Here is a 24,369-nt window from a genome sequence, read left to right as displayed (position 1 = left end):
AAAGCATGCTCATCAATTCAGTTACATATCACCTTGGTGTCTGATGGCGAACCCATTTCTAACAGAGGTCAAGTAGTGTTATGTGGCTGGATTAAAAAGTCAGAACTCGCCCGGCCGGATGTGGCACAGTGGCTAAGCGTCGACCTAGGATCCAGGCGATCAGGGTTTGATTCCTGGTCAGGGCACATGCCCGGGTTGTGGGCTGCAGCTGATCAATGACTCTCTAATCATTGATGTTTCCATCTCTCTCTCTCCCTCTCAAATCAAAAAGATGTATTTAAAAAAAAAAAAAAAGTCAGAACTCTCCGTGTATGTTTTAGCTTGACTTGTTTTGGCCCAACGTTTTTTATTTCATCAGCTCAATCTACATACACTTTGTCAGAGATGAGACCATGTATTTTTATCACTAAAGCCCAGAATAGTGTTGTGCCTCAAAGAAAAATACATGGATTTGTCATAATAACAACTCCTATTGCCGACAAAACTAAAGCATCATGGACTCTTTTTTTAAATTTTGTTTTTCAATTACAGTTTACATTCAATATTATTTTGTATTAGTTTCAGGAGTACAGCATAGTGGTTAGACAGTTACATACTTTACAAAGTAGTCCCCCAGTATTTCCAGTATCTACCTGGCACTGTACATGGTTATTACAATATTATTGACTATATTCCCTATGCTGTACTTTATATCTCTATGATTATTTTGTAACTACAATATGTACTTCTTAACCTCCTCACCTTTTTCACCAAACCCCAAAACCCTTAACTATTTGGCAACCATCAGTCTGTTCTCTGTATCTATGAGTCTGTCTCTATTTTGTTTGTTCATTTATTTTGTTCTTTAGATTCTACATATAAGTGAAATCATGGTACTTGTTTCACTTAGCATATACCTCTAGGTCAATCCATGCTATAGCAAATGGTAAGATTTCATTCTTTTTTATGGCCAAGTAATATTCCATTATATATATATATAGATAAAAAAAACTGGTACATATATATATATACACGTGTGTGTGTGTGTGTGTGTATATATATATATATATATATATATATGTACCAGTTTTTTTAATCTATATATATATATGATGGAATATTATATATATATATGTGTACCAGTTTTTTTTATCCACTTGTCTATTGATGGTCACTTGAGTTGCTTCCATATCTTGGCTATTATAAATAACACTGCAATAACAGAGGGGTGCATATAGTTTTTCAAATTAGTGTTTTAAATTTCTTTGGATATATACCCAGAAGTGGAATTGCTGGTTATAGGGCAGCTCCATTTTAAATTTTTTCAGGCCCCTCCATATTGTTTTCCACAGTGGCTGCATCAGTCTGCATTCCCACCAACAGTGCACGCGGGTTCCCCTTTCTCCACACCCTCACCAACGCTTGTTGTTTGTTGATTTATTGATGATAGTCATTCTGACAGGTGTGGCATGATATCTCATTGTGGTTTTAATTTGCATTTCTCTGATGATTAGTGATGTTGAGCATCTTTTCATATGTCCATTGACCATCTGCATGTTCTCTTGGAGAAGTATCTATTCAGATCCTCTGCCCACTTTTTATTGGACGTTTGTTTTTTTGGTGTTTAGTTGTATGAGTTCTGTATAAATTTTGGACATTAGCCCCTTATTGGATGTATCTTCTTCCATTTAGTAGGTTGTCTTTTCATTTTGTTGATGGTTTCCTTTGCTGTGCAAAAACTTTTTAGTTCGATGTACACCCATTTGTTTATTTTTTTTCTTTTGTTTCCCTTGCCCAAGGAGATACGTCAGAAAAAATATTGCTAAGAAAAATGTCAGAAATTTTTCTGTTTATGTTTTCTTCTAGGAGATTTAGTGTTTTGAGTCTTATATTTAAGTCTTTAATCCATTTGGAGTTTATCCTCGTGTGTGATATAAGAAGGTGGGCTAGTTTCGTTTTTTTGCATGTATCTGTCCAATATTTCCAACACCACATATTGAATAGACTGTCTTTACCCCATTGTATGTTCTTACCCCCTCCGTCAGATATTAGTTGATCATATATATGTGGGTTTATTTCTGGCCTCTGAAGCATGGGCTCCTATTAGTCCAGTGTATGAATTCACTTAGATATTCACCCTGCAGCCATCCATCCCTGTTCTTCAGAGCAGCTTCTGGGAGCAGATATTTGCATCTATAGAGTTTACTGTCTTCCAGACGGTGTGAAACCTTCTGCTGCGTCTCAGGGTGTTGATCTTGGCAAAGTGTACTGTGGCTGCCATGTGAAAACAGCTCCTGGATGCTGGTCTCTAACTCAGATGTAGATCCCAAAGCAGTAGGATAAGCCCCACAGATAACTACGCACAGTGGAAGAATTTTTTAAAAAGGATATTAATGCTCAGCCATAATAATAAATTAAGTTTTAATAATGAAAACATGCTGATCTGGGTACACTGTGTGAAGGGATGATGATGGCATTTGGAGATTTCTCTACAAATTAACTAAACACTTATATAGATTGTCCATGAACCAACACAGATGCTAATCAGCCCTCAGTCAGAGTAAATATGTTGACTTCCTTAATTTTTCTTTCTAACATTTTATTATGGAAAATTTTAAATTTATACAAAAGTAGAATAGTATAATGAGCTCTGTATACCCAACACCCAGCTTCAACTATCATCAACTCCTGCCAATTTTGTTTTACCTTTCCCTTCCTTAATTTTTCTTTCTAACATTTTATTATGGAAAATTTTAAATTTATACAAAAGTAGAATAGTATAATGAGCTCTGTATACCCAACACCCAGCTTCAACTATCATCAACTCCTGCCAATTTTGTTTTACCTTTCCTCCCACTCACTCCCCTCTTCTGTATTATATGGAAGCACATCCCTGGCATAATATTATTTCATCCATAAGTACTTTTTATCACCAAGGGCTCTTTAAACAAAAATAATCACAATATCATTATTACATCCAAAACCCCACAGAATTTGCAGTTCCTTAATGTCAAATATTCAGTCAGTGTTCAAATTTTCAATATCTCATGAGTGTCAGAAATGTTTTGGTTTTGTTTTTATTTTTTATTTATTTAATTTTTAAATTCTCACCCAAAGACATTTTTTCCATTGCTTTTCAGAGAAAGTGGAAGGGAGAGACAGAGAGAGAGAAACATCGATGTGAGAGAGACACATCGATTGGTTGCCTCCTGCACGGGCCCCAACTGGGGATGGAGCCCGCAACCTAAGTACGTGCCCTTGGCCAGAATCAAACCAAGCACCCTGCGGTCCGCAGGCCGACGCTTTAACCACTGAGCCAAACCGGCCAGGGCAGAAATGTTTTGTTTTGTTATCATTCATTTGAGTCAGGACCCAAATAAGTGCCTCACATTGCAGTTCCTTGTTATGTCTCATAATCAAAGTAGATTTTCCCTTCCAACTTTCTTTTTCTTTCTTGAAGTTTATTTGTTCAAAAACTTTACTTTAAAAAATTACTCTTTCTTTCTCTCCCTCCCTGACTCTAGGCCATGTGCTGCTCAGCACAACGTCTGTCATCTGTTATTTTCATGGACTATAGAGAGTTGAAATTGAAAGTTAAACTAGGTCATTTTGTTACTTGATATAAATTCCGGTATAAGATGTTGGGGGCATAAGGCTGTAGCCATAGAAGAAAAGTAAAGGGGATTCCTGTCGTTCATATTTTAATGGAGAATGAGATTCTGTTTCACTTTTACTTGAGGAAATGTCTGTCAGTCTGTCTGTCTATCTTTGACATCTTTTGTCTCTGCCAGGCCATGTGGTTTGATACATTGTCAAATAGTGTGATTGAATTTATTATTCAGTCCTGTATTAAAATGAAAAGTTTGTGTTAAAAGTTTTCAAATGGATATCGCGTGTATTTTTAAATGAATTTCAACGAAATTATGTTGCAGGAGCTCTGATAGATTCTGTTGACACAGAGCAAAGTAGAGTGAAATAGGCTGGTTTAAGCTGTGTAGAGTAGTCTACATGAATGTCTGGAATCTGACTCCATACTTACACTACGCTTAATGTTTATGCTGTTTTTATTTTTTCTAAAGATCAGTATTATTTTTTGAGGACTGTTGAGATGCAGGGCTTGGACTGTTCTGATATAAGAAGCAATAGTCCAGATGTTCCGAATGAGTCCCCATCACATGTGGGAAAGAACAGACATTCTCAGAGAGGGGACTTAGAAGAGGAACATCCAAACGCTAGCTTTCTGACAGTTATTTCAAAGGCAAAAGCAATTTCCACTGGAAATACAGCAGTCAGCATATCTTTCTAAGACCAGTTCTCTGTCACATACCTCTAGATAATCTATCACGTTGGCTCCTTTGGGACAGCCAAGCCTAGCCGGCTGATGTGGGCTTGAGTTTTCCCATGAATGCCAAGTTGGCCAAAACTTGGCAACAATCCTGAATTTGCTGAGAAAAAGCCTGTGAAAGCATACTCTGGGTTGCAGAGGGCTTTAAAGTTACATAATAGTAACAATTATTTTACCAACAACTCAGTGAGTGAATGAGGCTATGTCTGCCCCTGTTTCACATAGGAGATGCCAGGTCATCTCAGCAATAAATTTAGTGTAATGGTCACTCGACTCTATATAGGCAAACACACCAATGCTTGATGTCGCATTTGACTAACACAGAGACCCAGAGAGTGATGGGATGCCCTCAGCATCAGCATCGTAGCTGGCACATTCCCTGGACTTGGTTTGGTCCACAGAGCCACAAACTCTCTCTGAGGCCTGCAGCCTCTCCTCCATTAGTAAACCTTGATTTGGGGATTAAATCCTTGAGATGTTAAATTGAAGGTTGAAACATTTATGAGGAAAATCAGGACCACTACATCCTGATTTGTAAGTAAAAATAAAAATACAACAAGAATTTCACCTGGAAATTAAGATATTGGAAAGATTATTAGTTTCATGACATTGGGTTTTTGTTTTTTTTTTAATGTAAAAGCATGATCTTTAGAAACATAAAAATTTGGGGGACATCATTCATGTTAAAAGTTGGTATGGGGTGAGTGAGCCCCATCTTCCTTCTCCATATCCTTGGGCAGCCCATTATATCATTGGGATGGAGTCCCGGCCCCATCAGTGTGGCCCTAGTGGAGCAGGCTTTTGCTTGGAAGGTAGCTGGGAAAATCTGGGTTTGCCTTGAAGCTTGCCTGTTACTTACCTCTCTAGGTCATCCTCGATTTTTCAACCAGCTCTCCACTGGACTGGATATCATTGGACTAGCCGGTGAATGGCTGACATCAACTGCCAATACCAACATGTAAGTCCCTCATGTTATTTTCATATAAACAATCATGATGTGTGATTATGGTTTGTTACTTTAAAATTTCAATTCCAATGGCTCTATAATAATTTTATTATAGTTACCCTAATCATCTTTTCTCTTTAAATCTTTTAGGTTAATCACCTTATAAATCTAGTAGGTTTATAAGTGGATAATTTAGTAGTGGATAATTGATTAACTATTTTTTAATTGAATGATGCAATTTAATAAAATCATAGTTATAAAAAAGAATAACTAATAAGGAATAATCAAGCTTTCAAAATTTAGTGTGAATTTCATGTTTAAAAGACTCCATATATCTTAATGCTGTATCTAAAAAGGTCATGTTTTAGAGTACCATCTTGGTCCATTTTCCCATCCAAGCACATTGGTCCTTACGTTTCATTTGTATTTCCTTTATAGTTAAAGCTGCCATAAATCCACAGACTAATTTGATCAACCTATTATTGCTTCACTAAAAATTCCAAAACAGCCCAAACGGCATGGCTCAGTAGTTGAGCATCAACCTAGGATCCAGGAGATCACGGTTCAATTCCCAGTCAGGGCACATGCCTGGGTTTCAGGCTCGATCCCAGTCGGGGGCGCGCAGAAGGCAGCCGATCAATGACTCTCTCATCATTGATGTTTCTATCTCTCTCTGCCTCCCCCTTTCCTCTCCCTGAAATCAATAAAGATATATATATTTTAAAAATTCCAAAACAAAATTCAGCTGCTAGTGATATATTCCTTTCAAAATCATTGTTTGTTTTTCTGAATTTCACTTTTTTTCATACTTGTTTAAGTAGGCAAAACCTTTGTTTGTTTCTAAGTTCTTGTAAATCTATATGAAATTTACTCTCAGGTGCTGGGTGGAGGGTGGGGTGGCACATGTACTACCTACGTAGACTTCTGGCAATCATCTCACAGTTTCCTCTACATACACATTACCTTTTTGGAGACAAGGACAGGTGATAAGTTGGTGTAGTGTCATCATGGCCTACTGAGTACTCTTTGATCTCAACACTATAATTATGTTTTACCACTATTTATACAACCAGACAATGGCACCACATTTTGTTAAAGTATCCAGGAGAAATAATGAAACAAGTTTCTTACAATAATTTTAAAATAACTTCATAAGAATTACATGAGTTTTAGTGACTGTGGAAATATTTAGAAAATAATCATTTACTTTTTAAGTTCATGGTAAAGCAGATTTTAAAAATAAATTTAAGTGAAAGGGTGGTATTGTTTAAAATGAGAAATTCTGATTGACATAAAGATAGAATGTAAGTTGTTAAAGTTCAAGGTACTCTGTTTTTCTCCCAACCACGAAACCTGAGAGAGCGCTTTAAAATTACTTATTGAATCGTGTGTGTTCCAAAGCTGTTTAATGCTGTGACACAAAATACTTAACTACATTCAGAAAAGTTTCTATTGATTTAGTTTCTTGCTTTGTTTGCTAATTTAAAGCAACAATGACAAATTTTTAAAAGCAAAAGTGACAAGTGAAGCCTTTCCTGCTAAAAGGCATAAAAAATTAAATTGATTGAAATTGAAAATGGTTTTCATGCTCCCTGCTCGCAAGTCATGGTTAACTTCACAGAGTGTCCATGTCAGATCGCTGAGGCTGCAAAGGGCAGAGAGGAATTCAGGTCAAAGATACAATTGCTGGTATGGTCTCTTCAAACAAAACACTTGCCTTTGCAATTATTACTGTAATATGATTTATGAGATAAAAATATATCAGCAAGCACAGACATCGTGATGTACTAATTATAACTTGAAAAGACACTAATGCTTAATTGGAGCATTTCACACTACGGAATAATTTTCATTAGAAAGTACAGCTTTTAAAAATACTTAACTATTTGGAAAATAAGTGAGAATAAATAGTGTAAAAGAAGCATATCTATTAAGCCCCAAATTCCCATATTAATATAGGCCCTGCATTTACCCAGAGCCTTAAGTGTGTATTGTGTAGGACTCTCAGCTGCAATTTCCTAATATATATAGCCCAATCTCAAGGTTGAACCATTTATAACCAGATATTCTCCTGAAAGGCTTTTCTTCAACTAGAGAGTTCGCACAAACTCTCCTTGTTTGTATGGGTTCATAAAAATCAAAGTCCCATATTCTTCCCTCACCTCAGCTCAGCCATGAAACACTAAAATATGTCCCAGCCATCTGAGGTCAAGGCCAGACCAACTACATGGCACATAGTAATTGCAGCTGTACTGAACAATGGATGTGTATAAAATATGATCCGATTCCAACAGATCAATAGAGAAGGTTATTTAAAATAGTGAAATAGCTTCTGTCAGTAGGAGACAAGGCATTGTCTGAAGAAGGCATAACTATTATCTAGAAATTATTCTAAGCCAGTTCCCCTGGAAGATCATGAAACGTGGCAGCACTGTCAGGAGCTTATGCAGAAATGTGCTCCCCTGTGACAGTTTCTCCTCCAACTGGGAACAGTGTTCAAATCAGTCTGAGAAGGGATGGCAAAGGGCTCTTTCTTTCGCAGAGTTGGAATTAGCGATACACTCATTTGTTTGACCCGGACTATCATTAAGTTTGGGTGGCACCGGTAATATAAAATAATAACTATTCCTCAGCATAGTCTTTTAAAAAGAAATGTCCACTATCCTAATGCAAGTGGCAATGTGTTAGGTATCTGACTTTTGGAATAAAAAGAACATTTATGTTCATGCATTTATACCTGCCTGTGCGCATATCTTTGAAATATATTCTTCCAAGCAAGGACCCAGTGAAGATCCAAAGAAAGCTTCACAAATATGTAGTTGTCCATGACATGTACAACTCTTTTCTTCCAAAACAGGGCCACAGAGCACAACTGTGCAGGTTGAGCCGTGCACAAGTGTAAACAGTAGCCTGCCCACAAGTAACCGAGCACAATACATAACCTTTACGGTGAGACCCAGCCCAGCCCTTGTGTTATGAGGTTATAATTTCAACACTCTAGTGCTTTATTTTCATAGAAGTTACGCAGGAGAAATTTCCTATGGGAGTTATCAGTCATTTTATACTATTGGGCAGGCTGTTAGGAGCCTGCAGCAAGCAGCTCTCGTTTGTCATAGGAAAGCAGCTGTGATGTAAAGGACTTGGAATTCTGACTCCGAAACATACTGTGAGATCTTAAAACAAATCACTGAATTTTTCTGAACCTTGGTTTCTCCTTCAGGAAAATGGGGGATAATTATATCCATTTTGCAGAGTAGTTCTGAAGACTGAAAAAGGCACCGGTCTTAAGTGCCTAGTGTATGCAGGGTGCAGGGCTCGAGGAAAGGCAGCCACCCTGCAGGTCACCATTGTCATTCGAGACCCCTCCCTTCAGCCTCCAGGCTCTTTTGTTTCTGTTTCTCCTCTCTCTGGACACCAGAAGGGCTCACTAAGCTCCCCTCAGGTGTGTTAGCTTCTAAGGTGAAGAAAGGCCACCTGCCACATCTGTAAGGAGAAATCTAAGAGGAGTGTCAAGATGGTCAACATAGAAAACTTCTTCATTAAAGAAGTTTCCAGTTTGGCAGTCACCAGGGACCCAGATTCCTTGTGCCTTTTTCACCCCTATGGTAGCAGGTGGCTTTTGTCCTCAGAGTCAGTCACCTGATGGCGCAGGCCAGCTGCTGGATCTCTAGCATCACATCCCTGTTTCAGACCTCAGGAAAGAGGGAGGGGACTGAGGGAGGGAGGGAGGAAGGGCAAAAGGGGAACACACTCTTTCCTTCCAAGAAACTTCAGAAGTTCCACACCTTTCCCACGGCAGCTGTTTAGCCAGAACTTAGTCCCATCTAGGGAGGCTAGAAAATGTAGTCTGATCTGGGTGAATTTCCACCCCAAATAAAACTGAATGAAGCAAGAGAAGATTGATACTGGTTAGCAACCAGCAGACTCTGCCACAGAGAAATATAGTTTTTAATCAGTTTGCTTGGGTTCTGAGTGAATCCCTCTGGAAAGGTGAGTTGAGCCACAAAAAAAGGGCTGACTTACTACCCTACTCAGAATATAGAAAGAGGCCCAGTGGTCTCCTTCAGTGTCACTCATGACTGTTCTACATCCTTACTTCCAACCCCATGTTCTTATGCTTCAACTCAGAGCTTTTTTGCAGGTTTAGTTTCTTGTTCTCTGATTCTGAAATACAGTCTTGTACTCTAACTCTAGCATCTAACCAGCTTCTTCTGAATCCATATTTGACTTCTGATCTCTTGACTTTATCTGCTTTTGTCTGTCGTTTAGGGAAGGGGTACCTGACTGGAATCCAGTTTGCAAAAGGGGTGTTTCCTACAATTGTATACCAAATGATGTACATGTCCTCATTTTCTTCCTGGGAAGGGGGACCATAGTAGGAGTCCTAAAGGGGTCTGTGATCCCAATTAAGTTAGGAATCACTGCTGTAGAGTGAGCTTCAAGGCCTTCTATAAGGTTTTGGGTGCAGGCAGACTACCAGTTGTAAGCATGGCCCAGGATGGGAAGGCAGGGCCACAGAAATGTCAGAAACAGGCACCATGTCAGCCCATTTGTCAGGCCTCGCTGAGGATCAACAGCCATGGGCCAACCTATCTTCTTCCAAGAGAAGATGTCAGGACTAAAGTCATGAATCAATATAAGCTTGATCATAGCTATGAAATAACTGGTCCTTCAGACCAAAGCAGAAATGTCAAACAGGATGTAGCTAAGGCCAAGAACCAGATGCTGGATTCATCCTCATAAGCTTCTTCCTCAGGGTTGGGAATGATGTCTTATAACATCCATCTTTGTCTTCTCAGGACGTAAGATGCCACCTGACAGAATAGAATAGTCATTCAGTAAGCATTTGTTGAACAGAACTGAAAGAGAGGTTTATGAATTAGGTACCTGGCACAAATAAGGAATCTGAAAAAGATCAGATCAGATAGTCTCATGATCAGACTCTCTAGACTCTTTCTCCCAGTCCTGAGAGCAATCCTGGTCCTTAAATAGGAAGACTAATTCCAAGGCTAAACCTGGGGCCTAAATTGATTCAGATCATGAATTAGACCAACCCCTGGCCTTCAGTCCCATCCCTTCTCCCTTCCCCATGTGGTTCCTTCCTGGCCATCTAACACTGTTTTGACTCCAACTCAGCTTCCATCCAACCCTTGGTAAAGTTCTGATACTATTGTGTACAATTCCGTGTTCCTTGCCTACATGAGATTCCAGCACACGGACTGACTCCAGTACCTATTCACCATGCAAACATGTTTGCTATTCCAACCTTTCCAAAAGTCAATGGCACTATTAACACATTTGTTCAAGAATGGTTAGATGCACATCATGAGTTTGACTCTTGGTACACTCAGCAGCACAGGCTAAACCAGGAATCCTTCTCTTCTTCTTCCTTTATCAGGCCATCAGACATGAGGGAGTGTTGGTTGCTACGGTGATGGGGCTCAGAGCAGAACCAAAGCATGATTGTGACCTCCAGAGGTGATGGTAACTGAACACATGATTTCCAAGGGTCTTCCTCCTAAATTTCAAGGGTCCTCCTAAGGAAAATGGACATACTCTTTTTGGAAACAAAATTCTTCTACCAACAGAAGTATCCTGAGGACCCTCCAGGATCTTTTTGCCCTCTTTTGCAGCCATGTGATTAATTTGATTGCTTTTTTCTTCATGATTAAAACTTAGTAGCTTCACATGTGTCTTATATACAATTGTTATCTCATCCTTGCAAATAGCTTTTCTAAATCATTAAGCCAGCAAGAATTCCCATTAGTCCTCAGCATTGGCATTCAGCTCAATCTCCCTATCCAATGGTAAAGTCTCCCCACATCACTCGGCTGAGTCAATCTAGGCATCTCTCTTCAGTGAGCATGATCTGAGCCAAGCCCACAGACTCCAACAAAAAGAAGAAAGACAAAGAGCCTCAGAGTCAGTAAATGTCTTTGTTTTCTGGCTCAATTTTCTGTGGATGCACCTTCTTTGATTTCTCTTAAGCCCTATGCTTGGCACCACGATCTTGTTTCAATGACTGGTCTATCAGACTGTGCCTTGTTTTGAGAAGAGCATGGCTTGCTGCTTTTAAATCAGTTTGTTAGAAGACAAAGCTAACCTACTAGGATATCTAATGCCCACAATTAGCTGTTTATGCCAATTGACCATCTTCTTGTTATTTATAATTGGTAATTAGAAAATCATCACTTATAATTATTCTTGACAGATATTGACTAAAGAGAACTATAGAAACATAGCTGTCCTTGGGGATTCTTAGTAGGAAAACCATGTAGATAATTATATTGAGATCTTTAAGACCTGGGTCAATATTTCCAATTATCTTCACAGTTAGCTTCCAGATGTTTACATTGTTTTTCAAAGACAGAGTTTGGCTCTCGTTTTTATAAATTCTACAAGTGTGAAATTGGCGGTCAGGTGTGTTTTTTTCATGTTGCAAACCAATTTTATATAGAACTGAGAATACATTTTTCTCAATTAACATTTGCATCATCCTACAATCTTAGAGGTGAAAGGGACCCAGAAAAGTCAGTTTCTTTCATTCTGTTTCTCTGAGTGGACCACACCTAAGACATTCCACTTAGATGAGAATCTATTTTGTTGATGAAGAATCACAGAGCATGAACTTCAGCCCCCTCTTTTGGTAACCCAGGCTGGTGTCTGACATTTTGATTGGTGACTTAACGCATATCCAGGAAATGAATTTTTAGTGGCTTTGAACCTCTTTTTTTAGATCCCAAGTACAAATACTAAACCAATCATCTGTGTTCCTCAAATAAGTAGTTGATTTCTTTATTTTCATTCATTTTTACCACCTTTCCAGGTTTACTTATGAAATTGCTCCAGTATTTGTCCTTATGGAGCAAATAACTCTTAAGAAGATGAGAGAGATAGTTGGATGGTCAAATAAAGATGGTGATGGGATATTTTCTCCTGGTAAGTTTCTGTTCTCCTTCCCTGACTCTCCTCCAGGTTTGTAGTATGAATCCTTAGAACCCTTTTGAGAACACTAACCACAGAGTGAGTTTGTAGAAGAATAATGGCCTTTAAATATATATATATACACACACATATGTATATTTTTTCATATATACACACACATATACATATATATATTTATATTCTGCCTTCCTATCTTTGTCAGGGTGAAGTCTAGCAAGAACACTACATTCTATATGTTCTAGGCAACAAAGGCTGTGCCTAACTAACCCTGTCCAAACTGACAAAGGCTGTGTCTAAATTATGCTAAATAACTCCGGCATGTCAGCATCGGTTAGATTAAGCTAAGGATCAGTGAATCAAGATTATCAATTAACTAATCGATTTCTGCCAAAATAGTTTGTCTGCTTTGAATCCCTAGTTCAATATAGATATAAGAATTTTACAAACAAGGACAGATGCTCTTGGAGGTAGGAAGGAGTTTGGGATGGTGTCAAAGGTGATTGTGTACAAGGGGAAGAAAAGACATAAGAATTGCAATTGTCAAGGCAATTCAAGCCGACCACCGATTTGCCTTTTCATTGTCGGGTAATTGATGCAAAAGTGATTAGTTTGTGTTGGCCAGGTACACCTAGTTACCTCAGTTCTCCTTGTGTCTTTGTCTCAGTGAACACAAATTTGGTTTTACTTTAATCAGCTCAGCGCTCTCCTAAGTGACTCAGTTGGGCTGTCCTTCGAGGAGCCTCCAGGCAACGTCACCGTTGCCCTCGGTAGGCTCCATCACCCCCTCTCTCTCTGTCTTCCTGACTCGGGGACCACATTCATCTCTGCTCAGCGAGTAGACTGAGCTGAGAGCGGGAGCAGGGAAGTTGGAACTCACCTCTCTTTACAGCCACCGCCACCTCTTGTATTTCTGTGGAGGCTTCAGGTGGGGTGGGCCCTGGAGGATGCGACTCACCTCCAGCCAAACCGCCTGATGGCTTTGGCAAGGAGCGTGGCCACCGGACTCCCAGGGCAAGGGCCGCAGGAAGCCCTGGCCATAGGGAGGCCATCAGAGCCCATCAGGAAGCTGCCCTTGCCCCTCCCTGACCTCCCTTGCCTCGCGGGTAGGAGGGTACCCAGCGCTGCGGCGCCCTGCGTGTGCTTGCCCACAGGGGGAGCCATCTCCAACATGTACAGCATCATGGCCGCGCGCTACAAGTTCTTCCCCGAGGTCAAGACCCAGGGCATGGCGGCCGTGCCCAAGCTGGTCCTCTTCACCTCCGAACATGTGAGTGGGGTGCTCTTGCTCGCGGACTGTGGTGTCCCCCGAGGGACTTCCGAGCGTCTAACCCCGAGCCTCTGTTTGTTGCAGAGCCACTACTCCATCAAAAAGGCCGGGGCTGCGCTTGGCTTTGGAACCGACAATGTGATTTTGATAAAGTGCAATGAAAGGTAGGCAGGGGAGAGTGACTATTAGGTTCTTGATGTATTAAATGTGTTCATCTGTTAAATTTGTTTTATTGTGCTTAAGGACTGACTCAGTACAGTGTGCCAAGCTGCTAATGGTCTGTTGAAAATATCCGATTAAATTACTTTTTGCTGCAGCTGAAGTTTTTTTCATGTGCAGTCTCATTGATTCCTCATTTTCATTTCTCTCCTTTTATAATTACAGGGGGAAAATAATTCCTGCTGATTTAGAGGCAAAAATTCTTGAAGCCAAGCAAAAGGTATATATTCTATGGTACCTCTAAATTGTCTGATGAATACAGATTTTTGAAAATATTGTCTGTCTGTTGTAGACAGCAAAATCTTTGCTAATACAAGAAATTATTTTATTGTGTATTTAAAATTCTATTCTCAGGTATTTATTTCTGACTTCTGAGATGATTTGTCTTTAAAGCTGTGTCTGTACCATATCAGTTTTTTTGAAAAATGAAAAATTCAGTCCTTAAACCTTTTGTCCTATCTTAATTGTGCCAAATGATTAGTTTGATGTACTTCCATAAATCCACTACCCAAACACCATGAAGATACAGCTATGGAGGTTTTCACTTAGTACTTGTTAGGTATAATCTCATTTTAACAAGTATCATTTTAGTTTAGGATTCTGTTTAACAAGGTACTTCCATGCCCTGACAGATGGCCCATGAGACTTGGTGAATCAGCCTCAGTAAAGTCTATTAAACAAAAAAATTTCATAGAACACATGTATCCACAAGGCACGTTAGGTTGCTGTCAGGCACTTACCAACTTGTTGTTTTGGTTACAGTCTTGTACCCCCTTTTCTAACTGTGGTTGTTTGCTGGGGTCTCAGTAGGGGAGATGGATGAAAATGTCGTTAGGACTGAGCAAGGAGCAGAGGTGCAGCTGAGTTTCAATAAAATCCAGGACTCACAGATTTCCCCAAGTCTGTCTGACTCTACTTCCTCGTTTACTTTTTGTTCACATCAAAATTTTACTGAGTCCACTATTACTGAAACAATGTATAGGCTGGTTTTAAATAGCCAAACAATGCTTCGGTTTATTATCACATCAGTACACTTAGAATAACACAGCTTCTAAAAACAGCAATGTCCAGATGATATTCAGAGCTACTTGCCTAGCACTTTAAGCTTACCATTACTCTTCCCTGCTTTGTTGTTCACCATAGACCTTGTCAATATTAAACATGCTGTGTATTTTGCTTATCGGATTTTGTTTGCTGTCTATCACTGCCCACTAGAATGTCAACTCCACAAGGACAGAAGTCTTCATCTGTTTTACTCACTGCTGTATTTCCCGCATCTACAACAGGGCTTGGCACATAAATGTCACTCAAAAATTATTTGTTGAATAAATGAATGAATGAGCAAATGTACCAACAAAGAATACTGCCAGATACAGTGTCCGATACCACAGCTGATACGTGAATAAATGCTACTGCAATTCATCTACTTCTTGTGGAAAGGAGAAAGGTTAAAAAGACTAATCAGCCTGTCTCTCTTGCCTCATAGGGATATGTTCCTCTTTATGTCAATGCAACTGCTGGCACGACTGTTTATGGAGCCTTTGATCCGATACAGGAGATTGCAGATATATGCGAGAAATACAACCTTTGGCTACATGTCGATGTAAGTGCTATAACTCAGGGTGGGGGTGAAGCAGCTCTGCTTTGTGATTTGCCTCAAGCCTCTCCCACGGCCCCAGCTGGCTCTCTCCACACCACATTAGTTCCACTTCTCCCTGGCTCTAGCCGGCCATTCACAACTGGACATACCACAGGCCTATACATCCCCTGGGACTCATCCATTCCCTGATGGCCAGTTGCTGTCTTCTGTGATTCATTTTAGAATATGGTCTCTATCACCTTCCCAGGTAGCTTTTGTCTGGGTAAATAGCTACAGAGAGAAATATAACTGATTTCAGAGGCAAAAAACATAAGACATAGTGTATAGAAAGTGGCCCTGAATCTGGATGCTCAGTTAGCTGCCTTCAGTCAGCCACCTATGACACTTTTCTAAAAAAATGCATATCTGGTGCCTGTAGGAGAAATCAGACTATATATGGAAGGTGTTACCAGCTAAGAGATTTAGTCCCAAATTTTTCCTGGAACACAAAAAATACATTTTCACATGTGTAACTGTGTTTTTTTCCTTTTTTCTCACTTCTTTCTCTTATGGATATAGCTTCTCACAACTGGACAGTTGGGTAATCTGCGGTACTATTGAATAAATGATTGACAAAGACTGTTCTTGTGTCATGGGGAGTCCCAAGCGATTCTGTAAACCTAGGCACCAGGGTGCCCACAAAAATGTCTTGATGTTGCAGGAGCTGGTGGTAGGATGTCCAAGCCTGGCAGGGCTGCTGCTTTCTGAGCTTGCAGAAGCCCTTAGAATCCTACCCTCTGGAGAATCAGATGGCAGGCTCCAGTCTTTTGTGTCACTTCCAGAGCCGCCCTGGGGGCTCACTCAGTGTCTGTCTCTGCCTTTCAGAGAACTTTAGGCCTTTGGGTCTCCGCACCACAGGCTCAGACCAGACTTACCTGTATCACTCATAGCTACTCTGACTTAACCTGGAGGAACTTTTGAAGACGTGACAAATGAGTTAATTACAACAACCACTGGTTGCACAGTGTGGGTTCCTTTTGTCAGAAAACCTTATGTCTTTCACCATTTACTTTCTCATGTTTTAGTAGAGGTGTGGAGTGACTGGTGTGAATTCTTAAATGTCATGGCTGGCCACCTCCCTCTTCTTTCTCTGTCCTCACAGGCTGCCTGGGGCGGTGGGCTGCTCATGTCCAGGAAGCACCGCCATAAACTCAGTGGCATAGAAAGGTAAGGGCCAGAGTCTGGGGCCTCCTTTCATCGGAGGATAATCTATTAAATAGAGATGAGCCAGGTCAACTGTACTTTAGATATCTCAGGCAATTTTCATTTTCCATCCTTGAGTGTAGGAAAACTTGAAACATTTTGCACTAGCCTTTTTCTCATCAGGCATTTTAAAGCATGTATGTCTTCTGGAGGAAATTGAATCCATATCATGTCTTAAGTTACTTTCCATTTGTAGCAGCAAAGAATCATTTACTTCAGACCTTTAGGACATTCAAAAACCCCCACTTAATTTAAGGCGTTTTGTGAGATCTAAATATAATATTTAATGACTCAGGGGTGATAGCTTTTAAATATGTCTTGACTCACTGATGCATTTTAGTGAGATAAGCACTTAGTCAACTTTCCTTAGAACTTATTGTAGGTCTCTTCACAAAGGTTTTCTTTATTGTACACTTAGGGGGACAGGACTTCAGGCCTTTCTCTCTTATCTTTGGAACACAGTGTACACCCTGTTGTCATATATACACTGAATTATTTTCCCTCTAAAAGACATAGGCAAGATGGAGAGGTTAAAAATTCACAGCAAAGATTAGCTTTCGGGAGAGCAGGGTCAGTATGATTCGGAGTCAGTTGCCCTGACGGAGAGAAGATCCTCCACAGGATTACAGAGCAGAGCCCAGCTGGGGGCCAGGCCATGGGAAGGGTTCTGTAAACTGTCGAAGAAAGTTACCCAAGTTTTAATCGTCATACATTTTACTTAGTTTCCATAATGTCCTGGCTAGTGTGCTGCTTGGCCATTTAATTGTGTCCGAGTAATGCGGTTGCTAGGAGACCGTGCTTGTTAAGCTATCACTGCAGCCTAACCTGGCAGTGTCGTGTTCATTTAGCATTTAAAACAAAGCTGCAAGCCATCAAAGTCTAGAACTGTCTAATTGATCCTTGCTTTTAAGTGTCACTCTTCATACTACGTCATAAGTAGGCAGGTCAGCATTGCCTGCCCATTTTATAGATAAGAACTGGAAGGCAAGAGAAGCCAGAGTCTGTTGCCTAGGAGGCAGGCTGTGCAGTCCGACCCCCTGGACTTGGCTCCAACACTTCCTAGCTGTGTGACTTTGGGTAATGTATTTAATCCTTTTGTGCCTCAGTTTCTCCATCTAAAATAGGCAATAATTCCTACATCATACTATTGTTGTGAAAATTAAGTATTCCAAGCACAGTTATTAGCAATATGTATTTATTAGCCTTTTCTCCTTTATTCAGTCCTGTGACAAATACTTCCCATTTTACAGATGGGAAAACTGAGGCACAGAGAAGTTGTGTAACTTGCCCAAACTAGCAAATGTCAGAGCCAGGATTCAGATTCAGACAATTTGACTCCAGACTGGAGTTTTTAACCATGACGTCACACTGCCATAAGGCCTGGGAAGCTTCCACAATAGTAGGACACATAGTAAGGTCTTCACAAATGTTAGCTGTTACTAACAGCAGTTGTTTAGAAGAGGCAATCTGCAACTTAGTCCCCTGAAACTGCCTACAAAACAATTGTTTACCACTTGGTCAGTCAGTTTAGGGGGCTAGGCATAAAAAATGTGGACTGACTTGGTTTGCAGTGGGTGGTGTTTTCCTTAAGAGGACAGTCACCTCTTGCTGACTCCTGCACCTTCTGAGTATCCTGTGTTTCAGGGCGTGCTCAGTGACCTGGAACCCTCACAAGATGATGGGCGTGCTTCTGCAATGCTCTGCCATTCTCGTCAAGGAAAAGGTCTGTACTCTCTCCAGAGATGAGCTGGTGGCCTGCACATCCATTAGCAGGCACAAGAGGAAAACATGGGGTCTTTTGACAGTACTTGGTGACAAACTCACACGGTTGACTGCTCTGTTAGGACCACCATTGCTCTTCTTTCCTGCCCTTACCTGTTAGTCTTCAGCTAACCCCGTGCCTCCTCGAGGCTCTTGCTTTCTGCTGCCCTTCCTTGGTCAGTGCTCAGGGCCCTGCCAGTGACAGAAACTATAAAGGTATTATTTCATTTCATTCCTTCATGTTTGTACAAACAAAAGTGAGAGCAATTGGAGTACCAACTCTCACCTCAGTGAGGACTATAAAGTGGGTCACTGGAACATACTTTTAAGTTCTTGGCACGAATTTGTGGTCCCAAGAGCTGAGATAAAGTTGGCCTTTACATGTTACAAATGTCAACTCAGAGTAACAAGGACTGTTGACCAAAAGCTTCTGTAAATGAACTAGTAGTGTATTTCCTTCTAGAAGCATCTAATAATAGGACCTTGTCCTTGAAGGAAAACTTTTGCTTCCTGAGCCATTCCAGAGTCTGTCACCAACCTATAGGAGCCAGAACCTGCACGAGCTCTTCACTCCACTCCTAAATTAGAGTGCCTGCTGACTTCATAGGAGATCCTGGAAAAGATGGAAAGACATTTTAGGGGATGCTTTTGGGGAGGAAAATTCTTCACAACATGACACTGTCCCACCCACCGCCGGAAGTTTTTATCCCCTGCCCACTGAATGCCATAGCACTTCTCAGACTTGAAACAGCCCAGAACACCCACACACATTTCCAAATGCCCCTCAGAGGGATGGTGAAGCCCTTGTTGTTGGCATCTGAGACAAACGGTTATTTTCTAATCAGAGTGACAGAGGGAAAAGGGTAAAGGTTTTTCCAGGAGTGGCTTTAGGTAAGAACCTGAGAACAAGCGCAAGACCTCGTAAGACCTTAGAAAGGTTGCATGTGAGCCCAAGCCCACGCAGCCCTGCTCAAAGCCATCCACATGTCTGACCTGTGATTAGATGCACTCCTGTCCTGATTTCCACTGTAGGGGATACTCCAGGGATGCAACCAGATGTGTGCAGGCTACCTCTTCCAGCCAGACAAGCAATATGATGTCTCCTATGACACTGGGGACAAGGCAATTCAGTGTGGCCGTCACGTGGACATTTTCAAGTTCTGGCTGATGTGGAAAGCAAAGGTACGAAAAATGGGATTCTGGAAATAGAGCAGAAATGTAATTTGCACAGGCTGGCTGGCAAAAGAGAGGCAAAGATGTATCACAGTAACTCACTACTGTGTTCAATCAGTATCTGGATAATTGAGTTAACTGTATTTTCTTTATGAATGAAATCACTTTATTTCTCATGTCAAATTTTCCCTTCCTACATTCAGTCTCTTCAGTTTGATTAGCATGAAGTTCTCTTATAACTTTGTCTTATAATAACTAAAAATAATTCCAAGATACAGACTTCCACATCAATCCTTAGGGATGCTGAAGTTATTTAATGCTGATGTAGAGAAAGAGATAAAGATAAAATTACTGCATTATTGTGTACAGAACCCTGAATTCCTTTATGAAGCCTCAAGTCCTGGGATATATTTGACAGTTTTAAGTTCTATTTAAATAATGGCTCTCCCATTTTTTGTACTTGATAACCATTATGAAAAATACATGCTTTATTCTGAGAAATCCTACTGCTAGACTGAATGCTGGATCTGCATTCATCAACCTTTCAGGTTATACTTCTGTGTCTAGAAAAAAAGCAAACTGTTGGAATTTGCCCCAAAATATGGGTGAGGGGGAGGATTACCATTTGACTATTTGTTTCAAAAGTACTTCTATGCAATCAGGTAAAGGCAATTTTTATTTCACAGCTGTATACCACTTCTATTATTTTTATTTACCTACTGTAAATTAACTTTAATAATTTCTGTGATTAAGATAGGGTCTGCCTAATAAAAAACAAGGCTTTCCAATGAAATATCTAGTCAAATATTTCCTCCGTAGGAAGAATTTGACAGATTATTAGTTTCCCCCCTCATTAAGCCATTTTGTCTTTATTTAGAAAATAGTCTGAATTTGATGTCTACCATAAAGGACTTATAGGCATTTTAAGCATATAAATAGCCATAAGCAACGAGGGAAAGAGCCCTATCATTTAGAAATATAATAACCATACTGTGTCAGTAATGCCCATCTTTCTTTTGCCTAAAAATAACCCCTTGAACAATCTGCTGGCAGTTTGACTCCTAGTGAATTGGTTGCTGGAGTGGAACCCTGGTGCAGGCTTACTCCCCAAGTGGAAAGTGGCTTGGCCGGGGTGTACGCCTGGCAGTGACTGCTGCTTTGCCAGGGTTGGCCTTCACCCAGGCCCGTTAGCAATCCACGAGCCAGCCTTGTACATCTGCTCTTGTTAACACTGACCCACTCAACAACCTCCACACTGCTGTTATTAATCAGCCATGCTGGCTTTTGAAACTCGTGCTCAACCAGTTTGTCAATAGTTGGAGCTATTGCAGTCTCAGGGCATGCACTGAGACCAGTGGCTTTCCCATCCGCCTGCCTGCCTGCCACCGCGAAGGGATAAAGCTGTGCTGTGTAGAAGGCAGCCTGCCTGCGAGTGTGGCGGACTTGTTTGACCAGGACTTACTGCTGGGGAAGCTGGGTTCTAAAGGAGTGTTTCTCAAACTATCTGTGGTAAAGAGCCAGTTGGGTTTTTTAAATCTATAGACCAATACAATAAAGATGAATTGCTAGAAAAGTGAAATAAAAAACCATAGAAGGTATAAACACCAATTTTTAGAATTGGATTCAGTAGACATTAAAATTATTCTGTCGCAGTGCTATTACAGTTTCTTATTGTTTAACCTCAGTCTTTGTGCTCATTTTAATGGTGGCCCAATTACAGTTGTGAACTGAGTAAGACGAGAGTGCCTTCAACAGAGAGCGGGCATGTTTCCCTGTTTGCCCGCAGAGCTTTGAATAAGCTGTGCGCAGTCAGATGCTTCTTCCAAACCATCTCCAAGGATATTCTTAGTTGATTTCCAATAGACAAGGACAGCATAGCCTTTCCAAATGCCCATCACAGGGAAAGACAACCTCTCACCAACAAACTTTTTTTTTTTTATTAAAAAAAAAAAAGGGAACAGTGGGATTTGAAAATCAGATCAACAGATGCTTGGAACTGGCTGAGTACCTCTATGCCAAGATTAAAAACAGAGAAGAATTTGAGATGGTCTTCAATGGTGAGGTAAGTTGTCATCGCGGACTATAGATGTTCCGCATTTCCAGAAAGTCTTTTGAGGGAAGCTCCTAAAGCCATATTTTCCCATGTTGCCAAAAGCTGTTTCAGAATTTTCATCCTTATGCACTATTCATTTAATTCTCTCTGTGTCCGTGAACTTTTCTCCCAGTAGCACTGGAATGAATTTTCCCCTCCACCTCTTTGCAGACAAGAGGTCTTTCCTTGGCAGGTCTGAATCCGTTATTATTTTGGGGTGGTCTTATCGTGTTGAACCCTCAGGATAAATTATTTCTCAGTTTCCAGAAGCTTATAGGGTAGGTATACCCTTGTCTCCCAAGGCTAGTTCTGAAATGAAGTCCTGCTTTACATAGATTCATTATGAGGAGAGCGAGGTACAATCGTCCCTGCCCTGAGTTCATGCCCACATGGTGCACAATGCAGCACTTGTCACACCAGTGTTGACCAAGTGCCTGCTGTGTGCCAGGCCCCATGCCAGGAGCTGTTACAGAGCAGTGACCAAAACTCTATAAAGTAGTGACCGTCTCTGCCCTGATGGAGCTCGCAGTAGGTAAAGAAAGCTTCTGCTGTTGAAGAAAAGAAGATCCCCTCATAACCCAGTATGACACCACCTGCTTAGTGCATTTGCTGGACAGTCACCAACCGCAGAAGAGCCCTGAGCAGCTCAGACCGGCGGCACAGTGCCCGTGCCTTTCGCTCAGGGACCTCACTCTGGTCATTTACACTGTTTTAAACTTTCCGTTAGCAGATTAAAGACAAATGTGATATCTCAAGCCAGTCAGAGGCAGGCACAATGGTGGCAAATGGCAACTAGGAAGGAAACTGCAAAACTGTAGCCAGAATACAGAGAAACTGAAAAGCATAGGAGCCTCCAGGGGAGGGACACTAGAGTCCTAGGTGTCAGTTGGCCCTGTTGTACAGGGCAGAACCCGTGTTAATGGTCCTTATGACGGCCCTGAGGCATCAAGGAAAGATTCAGTCTCAGTGTATAAGCTCAGCGAAATACTCGCTTAACAATAAAAGAATTGTTTCAGGCATCTTCTAGATATGAGGAACTACGAAATGGCAAGATGGATAATACCCTTTTTAAAAACTACCCAAATGTAATTATTTTTAACATTTCAATGTTTTTGTTTTGGTTTTGGTTCTTTGTGTTTGGAAAGGGAGAATCCCACCAAGGTCCATAGGGGTTTGGGAGAAGCCTTCTCGCTAGTTCTCACAATTTCCTGTTTTGTTTGGTGTGTTTGCTTGTTTGTGAAAATCTCTGCAGCCCGAGCACACGAACGTCTGTTTCTGGTACATTCCACAAAGCCTCCGGGGCATGCCGGATGGCCCCGAGCGGCGGGAAAGACTACACAGGGTATGGCATCTCTCCTTGGTCTCCTCTGACACTTTGCATTTCTCTGGCCAGTCCAAACATCTAGTGTGTCTTTCTAATGGGGGAGAAATAAAAATGAAAGACTTGGGGTGGTGGGGAGCCATCTTGTTACGTTCTTCTTGGGTCTGGATTGTCCCCTTGCTGTGGTTCAGATACAACAGGGAGCTCTGTGTTCCTGTCTGAGGCTGGTTTCTTCATTGAAGAAGCAGCTGTGTGCAGGGCAGTTGAATCCTAACATATTCTTAGGAACTTCCATATTGAACTATGTCTGTTAAAATATCTTCTACTAAGTTAAAGGCTACTCTGATTCATTCTGATTGTTGATTTCTATATCTAGTTGACATATGATTGATACATGTTGGTTTATTTCATTTATATAATGTTTCATTCATCCAACCATTCAACAGATATTCATTGAGCAGTCTCTGGGCCAGTTTGTGTGCCTGGCAGCCTTAATTTGTGTGGCTGCCCATAAGAGTTTTTGTTTTTTTATTTTGATTTTGTTATCATTGTTTTTTAACTGACTTTCAAAATTCAGTTGCACAGTATTTTCTGAGGGAATTTATGACTGGGAAGACTCAGTCATTAGGTCTTAGCCACTGAAGAAACCTAGATGTAAAATATTTCTTTGTCTTTACATCAGTGTAAACACAAAGAGTAAAAAGCAAACTGCCTTTTTTTCCCAACCAAGAAACAGGTTGCATTGTTAAAAGGAGTGGTGTTAATACCAGTCTTGAGTTTTGTTTTGTGTTTCCATCACAAGGTGGCTCCAAAAATCAAAGCTCTGATGATGGAGTCCGGCACGACCATGGTTGGCTACCAGCCTCAGGGGGACAAGGCCAACTTCTTCCGGATGGTCATCTCCAACCCAGCTGCTACCCAGTCTGACATCGACTTCCTCATCGAGGAGATAGAAAGACTGGGCCAGGATCTTTAATCGCCCATAGAACATGAATTTATGGGGATTCCTGTTCCCTCTGGCACTCTAGAACAACCTCTATAAGTTGCTAAAACAATAGGCCATTTCACTGAGGGAAAATACAATATCTTGAAGAATACTGTTAAATCCTTACTTACGCTTGTGATAGTTAGCAGGAAATAATGTTCTTTTTAAAAAGTTGCACATTAGGAACACAATCTATATGTACAGTTATATATACCTCTCTCTACATATATATATATATATATATATATGTATAGTGAGCGGATGTTAGTAATAGATCACAGCATGTTCCCACTCCAAGACAATTAACTTTACCTGATGGGCCAAACATGCTGCAAACCAGCTCGCCCACCAACCCCAGGAAAGATGTTGCTCAAGATGTCATGTTGTAGGAACCAAGGGAAGTCCTGTTAGCAGGAGTTGACCTTGTTGTCATTGTTTTTCCCACCTAAAGTGATGACGGATGAGAAAGGCACCACCTGATGACAAGAGTCACA

The 24,369-nt window shown here is 40.8% G+C and overlaps 1 protein-coding gene across 2 annotated transcripts in view; it reads left to right on the top strand.

Moving 5' to 3' along the window:
• The window catches only part of GAD1 (glutamate decarboxylase 1), a gene marked incomplete at both ends in the record, with an annotated part of 35,929 nt that extends 12,063 nt beyond the window's left edge, over positions 1–23,866 (top strand). Inside the window, 12 exons of one of the 2 annotated variants that reach the window (XM_081142697.1) lie at positions 5,192–5,282; positions 12,097–12,209; positions 13,367–13,482; positions 13,567–13,646; positions 13,867–13,921; positions 15,188–15,304; positions 16,443–16,507; positions 18,188–18,266; positions 19,337–19,486; positions 21,432–21,539; positions 22,822–22,911; positions 23,693–23,866. In XM_081142697.1, the coding sequence (XP_080998823.1) occupies positions 5,192–5,282; positions 12,097–12,209; positions 13,367–13,482; positions 13,567–13,646; positions 13,867–13,921; positions 15,188–15,304; positions 16,443–16,507; positions 18,188–18,266; positions 19,337–19,486; positions 21,432–21,539; positions 22,822–22,911; positions 23,693–23,866 (1,238 nt within the window). Of the gene's footprint in view, positions 1–5,191; positions 5,283–10,668; positions 10,706–12,096; positions 12,210–13,366; positions 13,483–13,566; positions 13,647–13,866; positions 13,922–15,187; positions 15,305–16,442; positions 16,508–18,187; positions 18,267–19,336; positions 19,487–21,431; positions 21,540–22,821; positions 22,912–23,692 lie in introns of those variants that run through there. The other variant, XM_081142698.1, reaches the window with a different exon arrangement.
• Positions 23,867–24,369: the final 503 nt, after the last annotated feature.

This window comes from Miniopterus schreibersii (genome assembly GCF_964146895.1).
Source record: "Miniopterus schreibersii genome assembly, chromosome: 7".
In the NCBI taxonomy this organism is placed as follows: domain Eukaryota; kingdom Metazoa; phylum Chordata; class Mammalia; order Chiroptera; family Miniopteridae; genus Miniopterus; species Miniopterus schreibersii.
The sequence above is the reverse complement of the archived record's forward strand: the minus strand, read 5'-3'. Positions and strand labels throughout refer to the sequence as shown.